This window comes from Toxorhynchites rutilus, chromosome 3 (assembly GCF_029784135.1).
Source record: "Toxorhynchites rutilus septentrionalis strain SRP chromosome 3, ASM2978413v1, whole genome shotgun sequence".
Classification (NCBI taxonomy): domain Eukaryota; kingdom Metazoa; phylum Arthropoda; class Insecta; order Diptera; family Culicidae; genus Toxorhynchites; species Toxorhynchites rutilus.
Genome location: NC_073746.1, coordinates 240,261,539 through 240,278,400, shown reverse-complemented (window position 1 = coordinate 240,278,400; position 16,862 = coordinate 240,261,539). Strand labels below are relative to the sequence as shown.

At 43.1% G+C, this 16,862-nt stretch overlaps 1 protein-coding gene across 2 annotated transcripts; it reads right to left on the bottom strand.

Moving 5' to 3' along the window:
* Positions 1-13,480: 13,480 nt before the first annotated feature.
* On the bottom strand, positions 13,481-16,182 carry LOC129778908 (26S proteasome non-ATPase regulatory subunit 11). Of its 2 annotated transcripts, XM_055786087.1 has the most exons (5): positions 16,047-16,182; positions 15,177-15,774; positions 14,847-15,116; positions 14,343-14,782; positions 13,481-14,254 (listed from the first exon to the last, which is right to left on the bottom strand). In XM_055786087.1, exons 2-5 carry the CDS (start codon positions 15,711-15,713, stop codon positions 14,227-14,229), a joined length of 1,275 nt encoding a protein of 424 aa, XP_055642062.1. In that variant the 5' UTR covers positions 15,714-15,774; positions 16,047-16,182; the 3' UTR covers positions 13,481-14,226. The 2 variants fall into 2 exon arrangements, with proteins under 2 accessions (XP_055642062.1, XP_055642063.1); XM_055786088.1 differs by having other exon boundaries at positions 13,481-14,782.
* Between the last annotated feature and the right edge of the window lie 680 nt (positions 16,183-16,862).

The window sequence follows — 16,862 nt, the reverse complement described above, 5'->3', positions numbered from 1 at the left end:
CCCAATATCGGCTACATTTTCTCGCCGAAAATGCACGTATCAGAATTATATCCTTATTATACCTCCGTATTGCCTTATGGGAACAATGAAAATGGTTAATACGCGCTTTTCTCACCAGTTTTCAGTTATGACAATATCCAAGCTTACTAATGTTATCGAGTAAAATATACTAATCTCTGGTAGGGATGCGGGTTTGTTGACAATATGTACAAAAAATTTGTACATTCTACTAATTTTGCATTACCAAATGTATTTAGTAGTTTTCGACCGAGGATTTTTCTAAGGGTACAGTGTCGACGTCTAGGGGCGAAATTCAAGTTGGGGAGTCAAACTTTTCTCTATCAGATAAGAAGGCTCGTAGGCGGTTTTGAAATGTTAAAATTTGAATTAAAACTTTTTTATAATGTTATTTGATTATTTAAGATACCTAGTACTGTCTCTTACTCAACCATTTGGCTATATATTTTTTAAATATTTCAATAATGGGGACCTTATGATATAAAATCATCATCGGACACATTTTTAGTTTAATATTTGCTCACACTTTGCGAAAAAATATGTAATTCTATTATATAAAATACATATGTGATACAGAGGACAAAATTTTCATTCATGATTTTTTATTTTCACAGCGTGTTCATTCCACCTGAAAATCCATTGTCTTTATCACTTCCCCACAAGTGGAGTAGGAGGAGTACGAAGCTCAATGCCGTCAAGGACATGAATAGATACACCAAGGTGACACAACGCGCAAAGTATGTTTGATTCAAGGCGCGTAGAAGTATATCCTAAGGTGGGCCAACTTGCTAAAACCACTCTTCAGCCATCTTGGAAGTCTACTGTGTTTTGTTTGTAAACAAAAAAAAAATACGCTAGTGCCGAAGATCGCTCCTGATCAGTCTGTCTCTTTCACGCTTCAAGGAAATAATTCCCCTTCTGCTTTCTTCCGTACTGTTTTCATATACCGCTCCCCTAACCAACTTAGTGACCAAACGGCCTCACCTAGTACCATAGACCCGTCTTGATTTGATTGGTAAATGAAAAAGGTGTCGTTACTACTTGCGCTAAACGGAGTATACAGTATGTTACCTCTAGTTTGACATCTAGCTGGATCTAGCTAATTACACAGACCTGTAACGTTGAAATAGAATATGCTGTTTTAACATATTAAGGATCGCTCACGAGTTTTTTGACGTAGAACTACGTCTTTCATTAAGGGTGCTGTTCGGATGGGGTAAGAAAATCGTCCAGATAGCAGCTAACTCGCAGCTTCAAAGCTGTAATGTATTCGTGTATATTCATGGTTCACAATATACAAAGTTTTCACTTACATTTTCGTTTTGTTCTTCGTTTTATCCGAACACTTCTTTTGTAAATCCTCTTGATTAGTGACTACTAAATGACCGTACTATTAGTTATAAGTCTAGCTAAGTTTATAAATTCATTTACCTTTAAGTTCACTCTTGATTGTAGAAATAGGTTAAGATTTGTTGTAGGAATGTAAATGTAAATAGCTGTAAGAATAAGTTGTAAGTATAGTTGTAGAAATAGTGTATATTATAGAAGTAAGTTTTACTAACCGTAGGATATAGATATATTAGAAAAAGATTTTTATTCTAGGATAACTAATTATTTTTCTTCTCAACTCGTTTGCCACTCTTTTGCCGTATCACGTTAGATTGTTTTGTTTTTGCTACTGTGTTTTGCTGTCTGACGTTTCTCGTTATTTATTTGTTGTTTTTACGTTGGCTGCTACGGACGGGCTGAGCTCACCCTCCTACTGCACGAAACTGCCCTGTGGTTTCGTAACATCCCCCTGCCCGTGTAGTTCCGGACCGTCCCCAGGTTTCTGAAGATCCAGAAGTGCCAATTTCACTGCAGGTCTGTTGAGTATTCCGTTTTTAGTCCGCACAACTGCTCGTCGAACTTGCCCATCCGCTGCCTTAACCACATCTAGAATTCTGCCTCTCAACCATCCGTTCCGTTTACTCTCTTCTACCACGAGTTCGAACCACTTGGTGCGTCTGGTTATAGTTGGAAGGTACTCTCGAATCCAACGGTTCCAAAAATGATCCACCAGGCGCTAGACGCCAGCTGTCACGCAGGATTCCTCCTTCCAGCCTTGTCGACATCTCCGGCTGTGTGATACCCTTGGTGCCAAAGAGCAGGAAATGATTCGGCGTAAGCGACTCCTGCTCCATCGATTCCAAAGGGATGTAAGTTAGCGGCCTGGAGTTGACAACTGCCTCAGCCCCCAGCACTACAGTCTCCAGAACTTCATTGTTCGGATGATGTGGATGGTCCGCAATTGCTGACATGGCAGCCTTTACGGAGCGCACCATACGCTCCCATGAACCGCCCATATGAGGTGCTGATGGTGGATTGAAAATCCAGTTGGTCTTGCTGTTCGTAAACGTGACCGCGCAGTCCTCATGGATATTCTGTATCTGATTTTTCAATATGTTGCTCGCTCCCAAGAAATTTGTGCCGTTGTCACTATAAAAATTCTCCGGGGAACCACGACGAGCCACAAATCGTCTGATGGCCATTATACATGACTGGGTGGACAGACTGTGCACCACTTCTAGATGTACAGCACGTATAGTCAAGCAGGTAAACAATGCCACCCACCTCTTTACCAAGTTGCGACCTTGCTTGACCTGTATTGGTCCTAGATAGTCCACTCCAGTGAACGTAAACGGTCTGATCATTCCTGTAACACCAACTGCAGGCAGAGCTGACATCAGAGGAGGATTTGGAACAACCTTTCGAATACGACACGTCACGCACTACTTTGCCACCTGCCGAATCAGAATTCGAAGTCCGGGTACGAAGAATCGTTGACGCATTTCATTGCAGACTGTCTCCCCGTTCCTGTGAAGAAACCTCCGGTGATAGCTCTCCGTTAGAAGATAGACTGCATATTCTTTCCTTGGCAGCACAATCGGAAATTTCGTGTCATACGATACAGACGGCGAAGTAGATATTCTACTGTTCATTCGGACGACACCTCGTTCATCCAAGAATACCGAAAGTCGATACAGTGGACTAGATTTCGGGAATGGAGCTAAACTTGTGGGATTCGTCAGGTTACGCTCCAGAATCGCTTACTCGTCTGAATAGGTTCCAGCTTGCACCTGCTTCCATATCACTATTTCCGCATCACACAACTCTTTTTGAGATAGAAAATCCGACTGGGACGCCGGTTCCCCTCTAAATCTGCGTACAGCACGCAAAGCGTAAGCGGTCGCCCTCAATAGACGATTCCAGTTTGAAAACCTGGAACAATCAACAACGGCTTTCGGCATCATGCCGTGGAATAAAAATCCAGAACGCAGTTCGACTTCTGTTTCTGCTTGGTTCCGCGGGGGTTCTGAAGGCCACTGATCCTGTTCTTGGTATAAAAATTCTGGAGCATTGTACCACGGACTGGTCGGATCGAAGCTTGGCCCCTCCTTCCATTTCGTGGCTGCGTCGGCTATGTTCATTTTTGATGGTACATAGTGCCATTCATCCACTGTAGTTGTTGAGAGGATCTCTCCTACACGAAAGGCAACAAATTGATGATACCGCCGGCTATCAGACCGCAACCAGCAGAGAACAGTTGAGGAATCTGTCCACAAGAAGCGTTTCTTTATTTGGACATCCAGGGATTTCAGGACGAAGTCCATCAACCTTGTTCCGATCATCGCTGCTTGAAGCTCAAGACGTGGAATGGAGAGAGGTTTTAGTGGGGCCACTTTAGTTTTAGCGGCTACCAGAGCACACCTGGGCTTACCGCTGTCGAGGACTCGGAGATAAAGAACCGCCGCACATGCCAATTCACTCGCATCCACAAATAGATGAACTTCCGCCTCTTTGAGTGCAGAAATGTTCACCCCTTTAAAGAAACAGCGTGGTACTCTCACTTCATCCAAACACTGCATGTATTGGCACCACTGCTTCCATTGATCCCACAATTCCTCCACAATGAGTTCGTCCCAGTCCGTTCCGGTTCTCCAAATCTGTTGCATGAGAATCTTCCCATGCACCACGAAGTGTGAAATGAGTCCCAATGGGTCAAATAGGGACATTACAGTTCGCAGAACCTGTCGTTTGCTAGGAATGGTTCTACTCTCGACAAGTTCCCTAATCTCCTCCTTCATATTGCTCATGTCAAAGCTAAAGACATCGTCTGCTGGCCTCCAGATCAATCCCAGCACCCGTTCAGACTCTGGTGATTTGTCCAGGTTCATGGATACCTGCTGGCGTTCTTCCGTTTCTCCGATTCTCGCTAGGACTTCGACTGAATTAGAGCAGAAGTTACGGATATCGAATCCTGCTTGAGAATGGACGAATTTCACTTCGTTAACCAACTGGACGGCCTAACTTTTCTGTGTCTACGCTGTCCAGAAAATCATCCACGTAGTGGTTATCTGTTATGGCTTTCACCGCTCTCGGAAATGATCTCGCGAACTCCGTTGCATTTTTGTTCTTTACGTACTGTGCCAGACTCGGCGAGCATGTCGCTCCAAATGTCGCAACGTCCATAGTATATATCTGGGGTTCAGACCCAGGGCATGATCGATAAATGAATCGCTGGGCCTGCTTGTCTTCGTCTCGAATTCAAATCTGATGGAACATCTCTCTTATGTCGCCTACTATTGCGATGTTCCCTTGTCTGAACCGTAGTAATACCTCCATCAGGGCTACCAGCAGATCAGGACCTTTTAATAGCATGTCGTTGAACGACACTCCTCCTGCTCGTGCTTTAGCGTCCCATATCAACCGCAACTTATTCGGTTTCTTCGGGTTCTGTATGACTTCGGGTTTAACCGTCAACTCTTCAACGGCAAAAAATTGCTTCATCCACTGATGCAGAATGCGATTTTGCACCTCACCAGCTAGATGTAGGTTCAACTGCTCCATCGCTGTTCCGCTGTCGGAGTTTTTCCCGAATATGCACCATCCGAGACGTGTCTTTGTTGCTACCGGTTCATTGTCTTTTCCTTCTCGTGTTCGCAATGCAGTTAGTAGTCTAATGTGTTCTATACCGATGATGATGCCCGGGATCGCATCCTCGTAACTGTGAACCGGAAGTCCCTTCAGATGATGGTAGGTTTGGACTAGATCCTCATAGCGCATCGTTTGCGCAGGTAACTGGAGCTGCTGAACCGTTCTCACGTTATGGAGTTTAAACTTCTTGCCATCCCCGCAGATTACTATACTGATTCGTTGAGATTCTTTTTCTTCCCGCGAGATATTACCTGTCCAACTCAGACAGAAACCGTCGGTTGGCCCCTTGATGCCTAGAGCGGACGCGATTTTGTTTTCCAGAAGGGTAGAATTCGATCCATCGTCCAGGAACGCATAAGTACTGACATGTTTTCCATTTCCATGTATAGTAACTGGCAAATAACGGAATAAAGAATAAGACCTAGAGCGATGTAAATTTTGATGTACAACAGTGTCTGTATTCCCTGTAGTTCTCGCTGTGTTCGTCTTTTCCGAACTGCTCGTTGGATGTAGAAGACTGTTGTGATATATTCTACATCCGTTAATGCCACACTTCTTTTTGGTACGACATGGCCATTTGCGGTGTGGTACAAGGCAACTCCTACACAGGTTCTTCTCTTTAACTGCCTTCCACCTACCGTCAACATCGAGCGCTTTGAATTGGATGCAGTTCGCGATCTCGTGACGTTCTTTACCGCAATACACACAGGTCTTCTTTGGCTGTTCCATTGGCGTCTTCATTTTCTCGGCTAATTCAGAGTTCCTCTCCCGCTGATCCTCAGTATGCATGTACAGCTTCGGTTTTTCTTTAATCGATTTACCAGTCTTCGAGTTCAGTGCGAGGGCGTCCATCGGAAGCGTAACGTCAGAGGCCATCATCACAAGCTCGGACATGAAAGCACTAAAGGTCGTTAGATTGACACAAGAGAATCTGCTCTTGTAGTAAGACCACTGCATCTTGATTTGAGGTGGCAATTTCTCTACCAATTCGTGGAGCAGCGTCGGATTCCACAGATGATCAGGAAGATTGGCAATAGTCATATGATTTACGACGTTTTGTACCGTGAGACCGAAGTTAATCTGCGACTGCAGGTTATCAAATTTTGGAGAAGGTACCGTTCGCAACTTTTGGAGGAGAGAATGTATTAAAATTTCAGGTCGACCATACAACCTTCTAAGTATATCGATAACGAAAGGCACAGACTGTGGCATCAGCAAACGACTCCGAACTGCTTCTAACGCACTACCCTTTAGACAACGCTGCAATCTCGCCAGGTTTTCCGAATCCGTATATCCACACACTTCTGTGGAGTTGCAGAACGAGCTGTAGAACAACGGCCAGTCCTGCGGATCGCCAGAGAAGTTTGGCAACTCCCGTGGCATCACTTGCCTCGCCGCCATTTGTTCATTAGATGGCCCATTTCGGACTGTAGTAACGGATTGTTGCTGAGTCCCAAATTGGGGAAAGGTTACACTGGATGTAGGTGGCATCGATACATTGGTGAGTCCTGGAACTTCGCCGACACTGTTCAGAATCAACCTTCTCTGCGATGAAACCGGAATGTGTTTCATGGGACCGACTCTATTCCACCGTTCGTCCCAGCGACGCTCGTACTGGTAATATTCGCGTTACTCCACGTTGGTTGACATCCGAAATTCAGCATAGATCGAGAAATTCCCATCGTTATTGATGAAGCAGGATTTTGTGAACTTACTGGATACCCGTTTGCCAAGCATTCAGCGCCCCCATTGAGAAACGACATTGTTGGATTAGTAGCGACGATGTTGTGGAAGTTTTGCATCAAACTGTTTGTGTTATAATTCTGACCCAGACTTGGATTGGAAGTTGAGAACATAGGGTTACAACTGGGCATAGGTATGTGACTGGGCCCATAGTAGAAGGGAAAAACTTCTGGTACACTTTTCTCTACTAATCTATCGTGTAACATTGGCCCTACACTAGTCGAAGACGCGATCACATTATCACATCCCGATGACCTCATATTTATTTGATTATTATTTTCTGGTAGACGATTGCGACCAGCTACAGAAGAAAAGTCGACAATCGAAGGTGGAGCACTTTTATTTAGTGGAGCCCTTTCTTCATCCATTGGCCCGCGGGAGTTGATCCCGATAGAAGAGAAGCATCTAGTCATCGACGAACTTACTTGCGATCGAGGGGTAGTTTCGATGTGTTATCTTGACATCACCGGAGTTTGCACTTGAGGAACGATTGTTCCATCAGCACACTCGACGCTCCTGGAAACGTCCATCGAAATTGGCGTAGAAGTTGACGCTGGGACAGAAGTTGCCGAAACAGGGATGTTCGACACGATGGGACTTGAAGTAGCAGGAACAGGAACGATAGACTGCTGAGCTGCTTCTGAGACTACGACCGTTGGCATAATGCTACTGGATGGCACTACTTCCACTTTATGTGTTGTGCCGACTTCCTGGTTGCTCAGCCACGATTGGACCCTCTCCCGACTAGCTCGACTGCGCAGTCTCGATCTCCTACTGGCTCCATCCTCCGAATCCTCCGTCTCTGCTAGAAGAATCTCATACTTCTTCTTGAGAAACTCCTCCTCCTCCTCAGCTAACTTCTTCCTTGTAGCAGCCCGAGCTGCTTCTTCTTCCAGAATTCTCCTCATTCGCATGACCTTTTGTTCCTCCATCATCCTCATGTTCAGGTCTACCCTGGACGAGCGCTTGCTCGAAGTGGAACGAGCAACCGACCCTTGTGGTTGGATTATGAAATGCTCTGCACGACATTGATCGCATTTCCAACTGCGATTGACGATCGAATCGCTCACTTGCGCACATCCGATACACACCCACGTCTCGCATGTATCGCACCCGACTAAGTTGTCGGCCGAGTCCGGTCGGTCACACTTAGCGCAAAGACTCACGACCTGCATTTCTGGATTCATAGTACCAGAAAATCTTTGAAGAATGTTCGGATGGGGTAAGAAAAACGTCCAGATAGCAGCTAACTCGCAGCTTCAAAGCTGTAATGTATTCGTGTATATTCATGGTTCACAATATACAAAGTTTTCACTTACATTTTCGTTTTGTTCTTCGTTTTATCCGAACACTTCTTTTGTAAATCCTCTTGATTAGTGACTACTAAATGACCGTACTATTAGTTATAAGTCTAGCTAAGTTTATAAATTCATTTACCTTTAAGTTCACTCTTGATTGTAAAAAATAGGTTAAGATTTGTTGTAGGAATGTAAATGTAAATAGCTGTAAGAATAAGTTGTAAGTATAGTTGTAGAAATAGTGTATATTATAGAAGTAAGTTTTACTAACCGTAGGATATAGATATATTAGAAAAAGATTTTTATTCTAGGATAACTAATTATTTTTCTTCTCAACTCGTTTGCCACTCTTTTGCCGTATCACGTTAGATTGTTTTGTTTTTGCTACTGTGTTTTGCTGTCTGACGTTTCTAGTTATTTATTTGTTGTTTTTTCGTTGGGTGCTACGGACGGGCTGAGCTCACCCTCCTACTGCACGAAACTGCCCTGTGGTTTCGTAACAGGTGCCAAATCAGAAATCAGGTCACGTTTTTATGAAATAAAGTTAACGTTAATAACTATTTTTGCCGCGAACGGATTTTGGCGATTTACATACTAAAGGAATCGGAAATTCCGTAAGATTTGTTTAATGTGCTAAACATTAGAATCCCTTGGTTTGTAAATGGTTAAAATTAATGAAAACTTTAAGCGTTTCCATTTTCCCATACATTTGTTCTATCCATTTGTGTGCTTTCCCGAACAGAGCTGTCAATAACGAGCAACTTATCGGCGACCAACGGAGGGGAAATCGTAGGATACAAAGTCTCCGTGAACAAAGGAAAAGTAGAATAATGAAGGGGAATACTTGCCTAGAGTATAAACAGTGGATCTCGCTGAGACAAATTTTCATTCGGCATCGGACTGTTGAGCAATCCAGTTCACTTTGCTTTCGCTGCGCTTCGATCTAAGATTGGACCCCACCAGTGGTAATCCAACTTGGATATCGTAGTTTGGTTTTTCTGTTTTTCGCGTTATTCGTATCGTGTTTTTTTTCCGCGTCATAAATTGGACGCTTAGCGTAGTGTGTGATGAGTAAGAAGAAGAGGAATGCAGGCTCGAGCCCTGCAAAAAACGAACGCATTGCCAGGGGCAATAAAATTTCGAGGCAAGCGTCATCTAATGATGCACGCGATGTTGGTGCAGTGAAAAGCGCTCGCACTGAACCGAGCCCTCGCGAGTGGGACACCGCATCGAATAACAGCGGAGTAGGCGATTTCGGCGCGTCGGTCGAAAATGTAAATGCCGTTACCCAGGCAGCAACCAAAATCAATCTCCCCCCGCTGGTGGTGAAGGCGGTCGCTCTTGACAAACTCATCAGCGAATTCGCATCGATGGATGTTACAGCAGAATACAAGCTGTGTGGCATAATTCAGTCTTTTTTCCAAGCAGTTAACATAGTTTGTTTTCCGTCATCATAAGGGCTTCGTTGGTGCCTTTGAGAATGCATCAATGCATTAAACTGACGTTATGGCGAAGCAAACGTTAAGGTTGTGCACCAAAAAATTATTTGGGGGATACCAAGCATCTTGAATGTCTTACTGGAATATTATAAGTTATTTGGATTCGCATGCCAGTCGCAAAACAGCCTTCAACTAGGATTGCATTTGCGCTAATATTGACCATAATGAAGCATTGCTACTGCTACTACTCGAATTAACAAAAAGAGTTTATTTCACTTGTTTAGTCACCAAGAAAGGAATGACGTTCTGGAATTTTGCATGTGATTAGGTTTCGCTTGCCAGTAGCAAAACTTCCTCCACTAAGGGTGACAGCTGCGCATCTCTCGAGCATGAGAAAGTAATGCAACTTTTTTCGAAGCCAGTAATATTAACAGAAGCGTTTCTTTTGAGAATAGCGTAAAATGATGAGAAGTATTTATATTCCTAGTAGTTTCAAGCCACCAATGTATGGCTCTGTATGCATGCTATGGCGAACGCTTGTTTGGCGCTTGGTTTACGTTGTACGAACGATGCCTAGAGGTGCGATTCCTTTGAGGCAATACTAAATAACATGTAGCATGATATTTGATACTTGCAAGTGTTGTCATTGTTGTTGTTTCCATGCGGTGCCAAAGATATATTGATGTAATTATGAGATGTGGAATAATGGTGCTGGTGCAACATGTAAGTTACAGTTGATGAGGGGCTTTTGGGTTTTTAAAAAAGATTACCTCTCAACTGGAGAGTCAAAACGAATCTGATTTTATTTTCTTCAACTTAACTTAACTTAGCCTCGTTATACGTTATCTGAGTTATTATTGTTTATTATTTATGCTATGCGCTATCGCTCGCGCTACGGAATATTTGGATATAGGAATGTTTAGACAGGTCATCAAAAAATGTGTCGCTACACATCGTGTCGCGATGTGCCATGCTGCTGCGCCGAGTGCCGTGGTAACTTGTATATAATCGAGTCTATTACAATTGCGAAAAAGGCCACCGGAATAGCGTTCGAGGTATGAAATAAATAGCGACATACGATTAGCTAGTATATTGTTTTGCGAGGGCATGAATGAGTCATCAATCAATTATCGTCAACTGATTCAACAATGAAAAATCCATTTCAGAGATTATTCTACTAAGCAGTTGTTTCTAAAATTTCACAACATTATAGAATAATATCCGAAGGTATGAACAAGCGACTTATATAAAATAACAGTGTATTTCAACGTCAACATTGTGGTCGTATCTTGGACACAACCTCCTATATTTTTTTTCGTATTTTGTGTATCATCTGTTGCGAACCGCTCACGAGTTTTCTCGTGACCCGTGTTTTCTACACATGATGATTAAATACTTGGTCTGCCAAGAATCTTACAAGGCGTACCGATGGCTCGCCTTCGTCTCATCAACCCGAAGGAAACGATCTCATTTGTGGAATCCGAACAAACGAAGCGCATAAGTTTGCCACAATAGTGCGGTCCTAGGCGTATGTCTTACAAATTTCTTTGCGGTCCTTAATATGTTAATGTTGAATGAAGTTCAAATAATATAATTCTAGCATTTAAAATCATAAAAACTCAACACTTGACGAGAAGTAAAATTGTCTCGTAAGCTGTCCACATACCACGTGGACAGAAAAAGCACGATTTCAGATTCGTCCAGTTGTGAACTTTAATTATTGTAATTTATCGACTGATTGTTTTATGGAAGCTTAACACAGAATTCCTTTCCAATACCACCAGACACAGAGCATGACTTTCTTCGAGAAAACGAATGACTATGACAGTAGCTAATGGTTTCTGTCAATTTGCCCAAGATTTTTCCAATCAATTTTGTAGTCACGATTTGAAACAAGAACGGTAAATGAAAACCCGCGACTAAGAAAACAATGTTGAGCATTTTGAATATTACAATACTAACAGTTTATAGTGATATCATCATCCTGGTGGAACGAATGATCCTCTACTAACAATAGAAAAAAATGATTGCATATAATTATATATTTCAATGAAGAAGATCAACGATCTGAGAGAAGTATGGATGTCCGTTCGGCATTCTCAGAGCTTCTTTACACAGTACCAGCAACTGATGATTTGGTCGAATCAATTAGAAACGAGAATATTACAGATCAGACGTACTGTATTTAAAAAAAATCATTTTATGAGTCCACGTGGAAATTATCTCTACCCCCTCCCCCCTCACCATGGACAAGCGTGGACAGTTTCGTAATCCCACCTCACGAACCTCAAACTATCACCGACGCGGCGCTCTGGAATCACGAGATGTTTATGGGGGACGAGGGGATGCTGACCAACGTCGGCGCCCACGGCCGATCATTTTGAAAACTGTGCGACTGTTGCAAGACAACGAGTTTCTCATCAGAAAATACGAACTCCTGACCTGCGTGTCGTGAAAGTATCAGTTTGGCTCTGTCCAGCCTCTTCTTCGTTGTAGCCTTCGTTACCCCGTGAAACATGCGTTTCTTGTACGGCTTGTATCCCAGGTCCTTCGTCATGATGGTGTGGGCAGTCCCGATCCATACATCCAGGTCAGCTGCGTCTTCCGGATCGAGCGGTTCATTTTTCGACAAACCCGGTCCCTCACAACCTTGATGGCTGCTGGCATTCTTGCCGAACGCGGCCGCCCGGATCTCACACGGTCCTTAGCAGAACACAGCCTTGGCCGAACACAGCATCATCATTACGGAGCTGTAGCTGAGCTGATGAGCTGTTGAGCAGTTGAGCTGATGAGCTGCTGAGCTGCATAGCTGTGGAGCGCAAAAACTGCAGAGTGTGAATTGTGAGAGACGCGATAGTTTTTCATCTCCCGCGCTTCATGATACGACGTCAGTTTGTTTTCGTGTGTCCCTCATCGTTCTTTAGCTTTAGCAGAGATGCCAGATAGGAAAAAGGTTTTTGTTTTGAAGATATTCAATCGTTCGTAACTTCAATAAATTTTTTTTTATGTCGCCAAACAAAATAATGAACATTATTATATGCTTGTAAATAAAATTACTATATTATATTGTTATTTAAACATGACTGTAGAAACATGTAAATTTATTTCCGCGTGCTGAATCAAAACAATTCAGAATTTATTTGGCTACTGCTGGTTCTTCTGTTGTTTAAGTTCAGCATATCCTAAGCATCTTCTATGTTGGATTTCAGCATTCATTATTTGTTGTAAATTATACAAATAATGAATTCATATCAGTTTTAGTTCGTGTACAATTACAGATCAAATTCGTTTATTTATTGCTTTCCTTCTATTAAGGAAATGGACAATATACAATGTCCCATGGTAGTTACGTTTTATATGCAATTGTGTGGACAACAGCAAAATTCAACTGAGCTGAGGAGCTGTTCCAAACGAGCAGCTTACTTGTATGACGGTTCTGAGCAGCTCACCATGAGAAGCTGATTTGCCCATCTCTAAACGATACTGAAAGTTTGCCTCAGCGAGATTTAATATTTATTAAGGGTAGTTCTACGTCAAAATAAAAAAAAAATCCCTACACATTCAGGCATTTTTACACGCCATTTACTAACACTAACGCGAGGATTCTTATAGCATACCTGATCACTGTCTGTTACGTCGAGCCTTTATATGAGGGTAGAGCCAAAACCAATACCAATACACAGAATGCTCATGGTGCGCCCCTACACAATGATGAAAAGTTGTATTCGAACTTATTGAACACCCTGTACACTAAACGGCTCTCAATCCTCAGGTTACACAATCGGAAGCAGACTAAACGTGTGAAAATCACGGAAAATTAGCTTCTACTCCTCGATTAGTTACAGACTAAGCGACAGCGTCTTCGTAAGCTGACTCTCCGTTTTACCTTTTCAATCCAGTCGGGCTCGCTTCACAATGAAATTATTGACGTTACTTTTCGGATAAGTCAGATCGACACACAACCCTGGCAGTCATCATGTTCCAATAGAACGCGAAACTGCGCACTGAGTTTTTACGAAATAATTTATTTGAATATGTTCTGACTTTGTTATACTCGTACTAAATCATTTACTGCAGTTATTACACTTCCTGATATTTCGAACGCGTAATTTTATTCCTCAATAGTTCATATCTTTACAGGCTGCGAAAATTGTTGATGTTGGTGTAGCAATAAGTACACCGATCTGCTTTACTCAATCTCCGGAATTAAGCTCTCCTTAGAAAATATAGCGCAGTATATGAGAAATTTTCAAACCGTCAAAGCGTGAGAAGCTATATGTCCATTAACTAAAGAGCTGGACTTCGGAGAACCGAGTCTAGAATTATTGATGGAAAGCTCTCCAAGAATTTTAAATCTCGTTAACGTTATAATCAGAGTTTTCGCCGTTTGATGGGATAACTATTAAGATACATGGATCAAACTGGAACATTACCCAAACTTTCTTCCTATTATTACAACATCTTTTCGCAAAAGGTCACGGTTATGGATAGAAATTGAATTTTTATTTTGTATTTATATAACGCTAAACTCACCACTATTCCGTTCTCAGGTCTCACTTACGTGGAATTGATATGTCCACTATCCAATCATAGCCGTTTATGATTGGACACCGCACAATCAATTCTACGAGAGTGCATTCCCACGAAACGATTTAATGATGCGAATGATTCCGGGAGTAAAGATAATACGATGAAAAAAATGATACTGCCGTGACGAAACCAAATAGATGTATGGGTGTTATAAAATTGTTCTAATTTTTACGTTTGAGAAGAGTCCGCCTGTGAAAAGTAAAATAAGAGCGAAAACAAAAAAAAACCTAAACGGAAAAGCTCCTAAACTGCAAGGGCCTGCACCGAAAACACTTACGTCAGCTTCTTGGCCTTTTGATACAATGTGTCCACCACTTTTCCCATGTGCTGTATCGTCTCTAGGGCTGTTTCGTAGGTCTTATCCACCGGAGCTTCCTCGAACACGATCAGGACGCCAATACCCTGGTCCAGGATTCCGCTGAACTTCTTATCCAGAATCATTTGTGACAATTTCTTCTCCACCTGAGCGATCGGTAGGCTTATCTGGTCCGCCACGTAGCTGACCTCAACCCGGGCATACGGTTCGATAATACGACACAGATTTTGCTCCAGCATTGTGTCGTAAAGTGTACCCAGGTGAGCCTTAACAATCACATCGTCCTCCAGTTCGTGCTTGTACTGCTTGAGAGCATCCTGGAAGTCAGCTAGCGATCGCTTGTGCGAGGCCTGTGCCACCGCCTTCATAGCGTCGATGTCACGTCCGGAGTAAGTGATTGCCTGCGTGATAATGCTGCCATAAGCATCACATTTCTACAACGAAAATCATCTAAACGCTACTCACCAATTTCCCACTAACAATCTGGTTGACATCGTCGCTCTGGCCAAGCATAATTTTGCACAGTAGCATATACTTTAAGGCGGTTAGCGCCTTCGGACTCTGTACGCTATCGAATCCTTCGAAAGCTTCGTAGAAGTAGGAAAATGCTGTCTTAAAATCTCTCTCATCGGCAGCATGCAAAATACCGGACTGAAGGTCCAACGTGGCTTGCACCTTTGGTGCGCAGTAAATAGCATTTGCCGTTGTCCGGGCAGATGTGAGCGCAGCACGGGCCTATCGAAAACCAAAAAACAATCAGCACTAGTAAAAGATATCAGAACACCAAACACCTACCTTGGGGAGATTACTAAGGGCGTGATAAGTTTTACTCTCAAGCAGCTGCACCTCGACGAGCAGATTTTTGTCGTCCAACTTTTTGAGCTCCCGCAGCAGCTGGCTGCCGAGGGCAAGTGCTTCCGTGTACATTCCGGTGTCAAAATACAACGCAATCAGTCTTGCCTCCAGGGACTGTCGCAGGAAGGTGCGTTTTTCCTGTTTGGCCCATTCGATGCACTCCTTGCAGAGTTGAACCTCGATGCCAGTTTCTGCCTCCAGATCGAGGAATAAATCCACCAACGAACGAACTAGCTTAGCCGCTTTAGCCTTGCTAAGGAATCCCAGGAAAGGCCGTGTGACCTTGATTAAATCGGCCAGTTCCTTGGCCTTGCCTTCCTTCTTGTACGCTTCGCCAAGCTCAAGAATTTTTGCCTCTTTCTGACGAATTTGCTCTTCATCGTTTTCATCCACCTCTAGGTCGGCAGCAATTGTGGACAGATCCTGGCGGTTCAGCTGCAGCGACTGAGCGCGGTCAAACATCGTAGCTCCAGCCATTATGTGTAACTGTTGCAATTGCTTCGTTATTTAACGGATTGTTTCACTCTTTGATGAGTAACTGTAACAAGGAACATTAAATCAAAGTCATCATTTCCTTTATTCACACATAACACAAGGCATATGCAAGGCTAACACCGTAAGGGAGCGAAGTGGAACGAGGGGAACGAAACAAAACGAGGACGAGTGCTTCGAATCACACAAGTCATCGAAATGCTACCAAAATGACACTAGACAAATGTCAACAAGCAGCGGAACAACTTTAGCGATGACTTTCACTATTATAAAATAAGTTACTTTCGCCGATTTCTACATCGAATAACTAACACTCACCTCTTGCAACAAATTTGTTCGATATTTGGGTCTTTTTGCACTGAATTTTCAAGATGAATTTCTCCTTCAAAATTTCGTGTCTGATTTCGTCTCTTATTTGCTTTTTTCTCGTCGTTGTAGCTTGACAGTTACTTTGCGCAACAATGTTGGCAGCGCTGATTTGGGTAACGCCGGTGGGAAATGGTAGCGGTGCACAGTGCGGCCAAGCAAGGCGCGTAGAAGTATATCCTAAGGTGGGCCAACTTGCTAAAACCACTCTTCAGCCATCTTGGAAGTCTACTGTGTTTTGTTTGTAAACAAAACACAATACGCTTGTGCCCAAGCTCGCTCGTGATCAGTCTGTCTCTTTCACACTTCAAGAAAAAAACTCCCCTTCTGCTTTCTTCCGTACTGTTTTCATATACCGCTCCCCTAACCATCTTAGTGACGAAACGGCCTCACCTAGTACCATAGACCCGTCTTGCGGCCAAGTATGAACTAGGGGTGATGATAAAGTGAACGTGACACGCGATGCGATGCGATTCTACGCGACTTTTGACAAGTCGCTTTCATTTGGTTCTTTCAAAAAACTGCCTCATATGCCAGAGTAAACGCGATGCGATGCGACGCGACAAGCGAATTTCTGCGCGACACAAAATCAATCTCGACATGCACAGCATTTTTACGCGATAAGCGCGTCGCAATTGACACGAATGTCAATTTTATATTTTATTTATATCATTGCGGAAGATGTGTCTGTGGTTGTGTAAGCGGTGATCGGAGTTATATTATAGAAACTTTGAAATCAACGAACTTGAAATTACAGGAAGTTCCGGG

Bases quoted from the DNA above. Each gene is read 5' to 3' on its own strand.
- LOC129778908 (XM_055786087.1), bottom strand. From the start codon at position 15,713: ATGGCTGGAGCTACGATGTTTGACCGCGCTCAGTCGCTGCAGCTGAAC. The intron at 15,117-15,176 runs GTAGGTGTTTGG...GGTTTTCGATAG, and splicing joins CCCTTAGTAATCTCCCCAAG to GCCCGTGCTGCGCTCACATC. The intron at 14,783-14,846 runs GTGAGTAGCGTT...ATTATCACGCAG, and splicing joins AGATTGTTAGTGGGAAATTG to GCAATCACTTACTCCGGACG.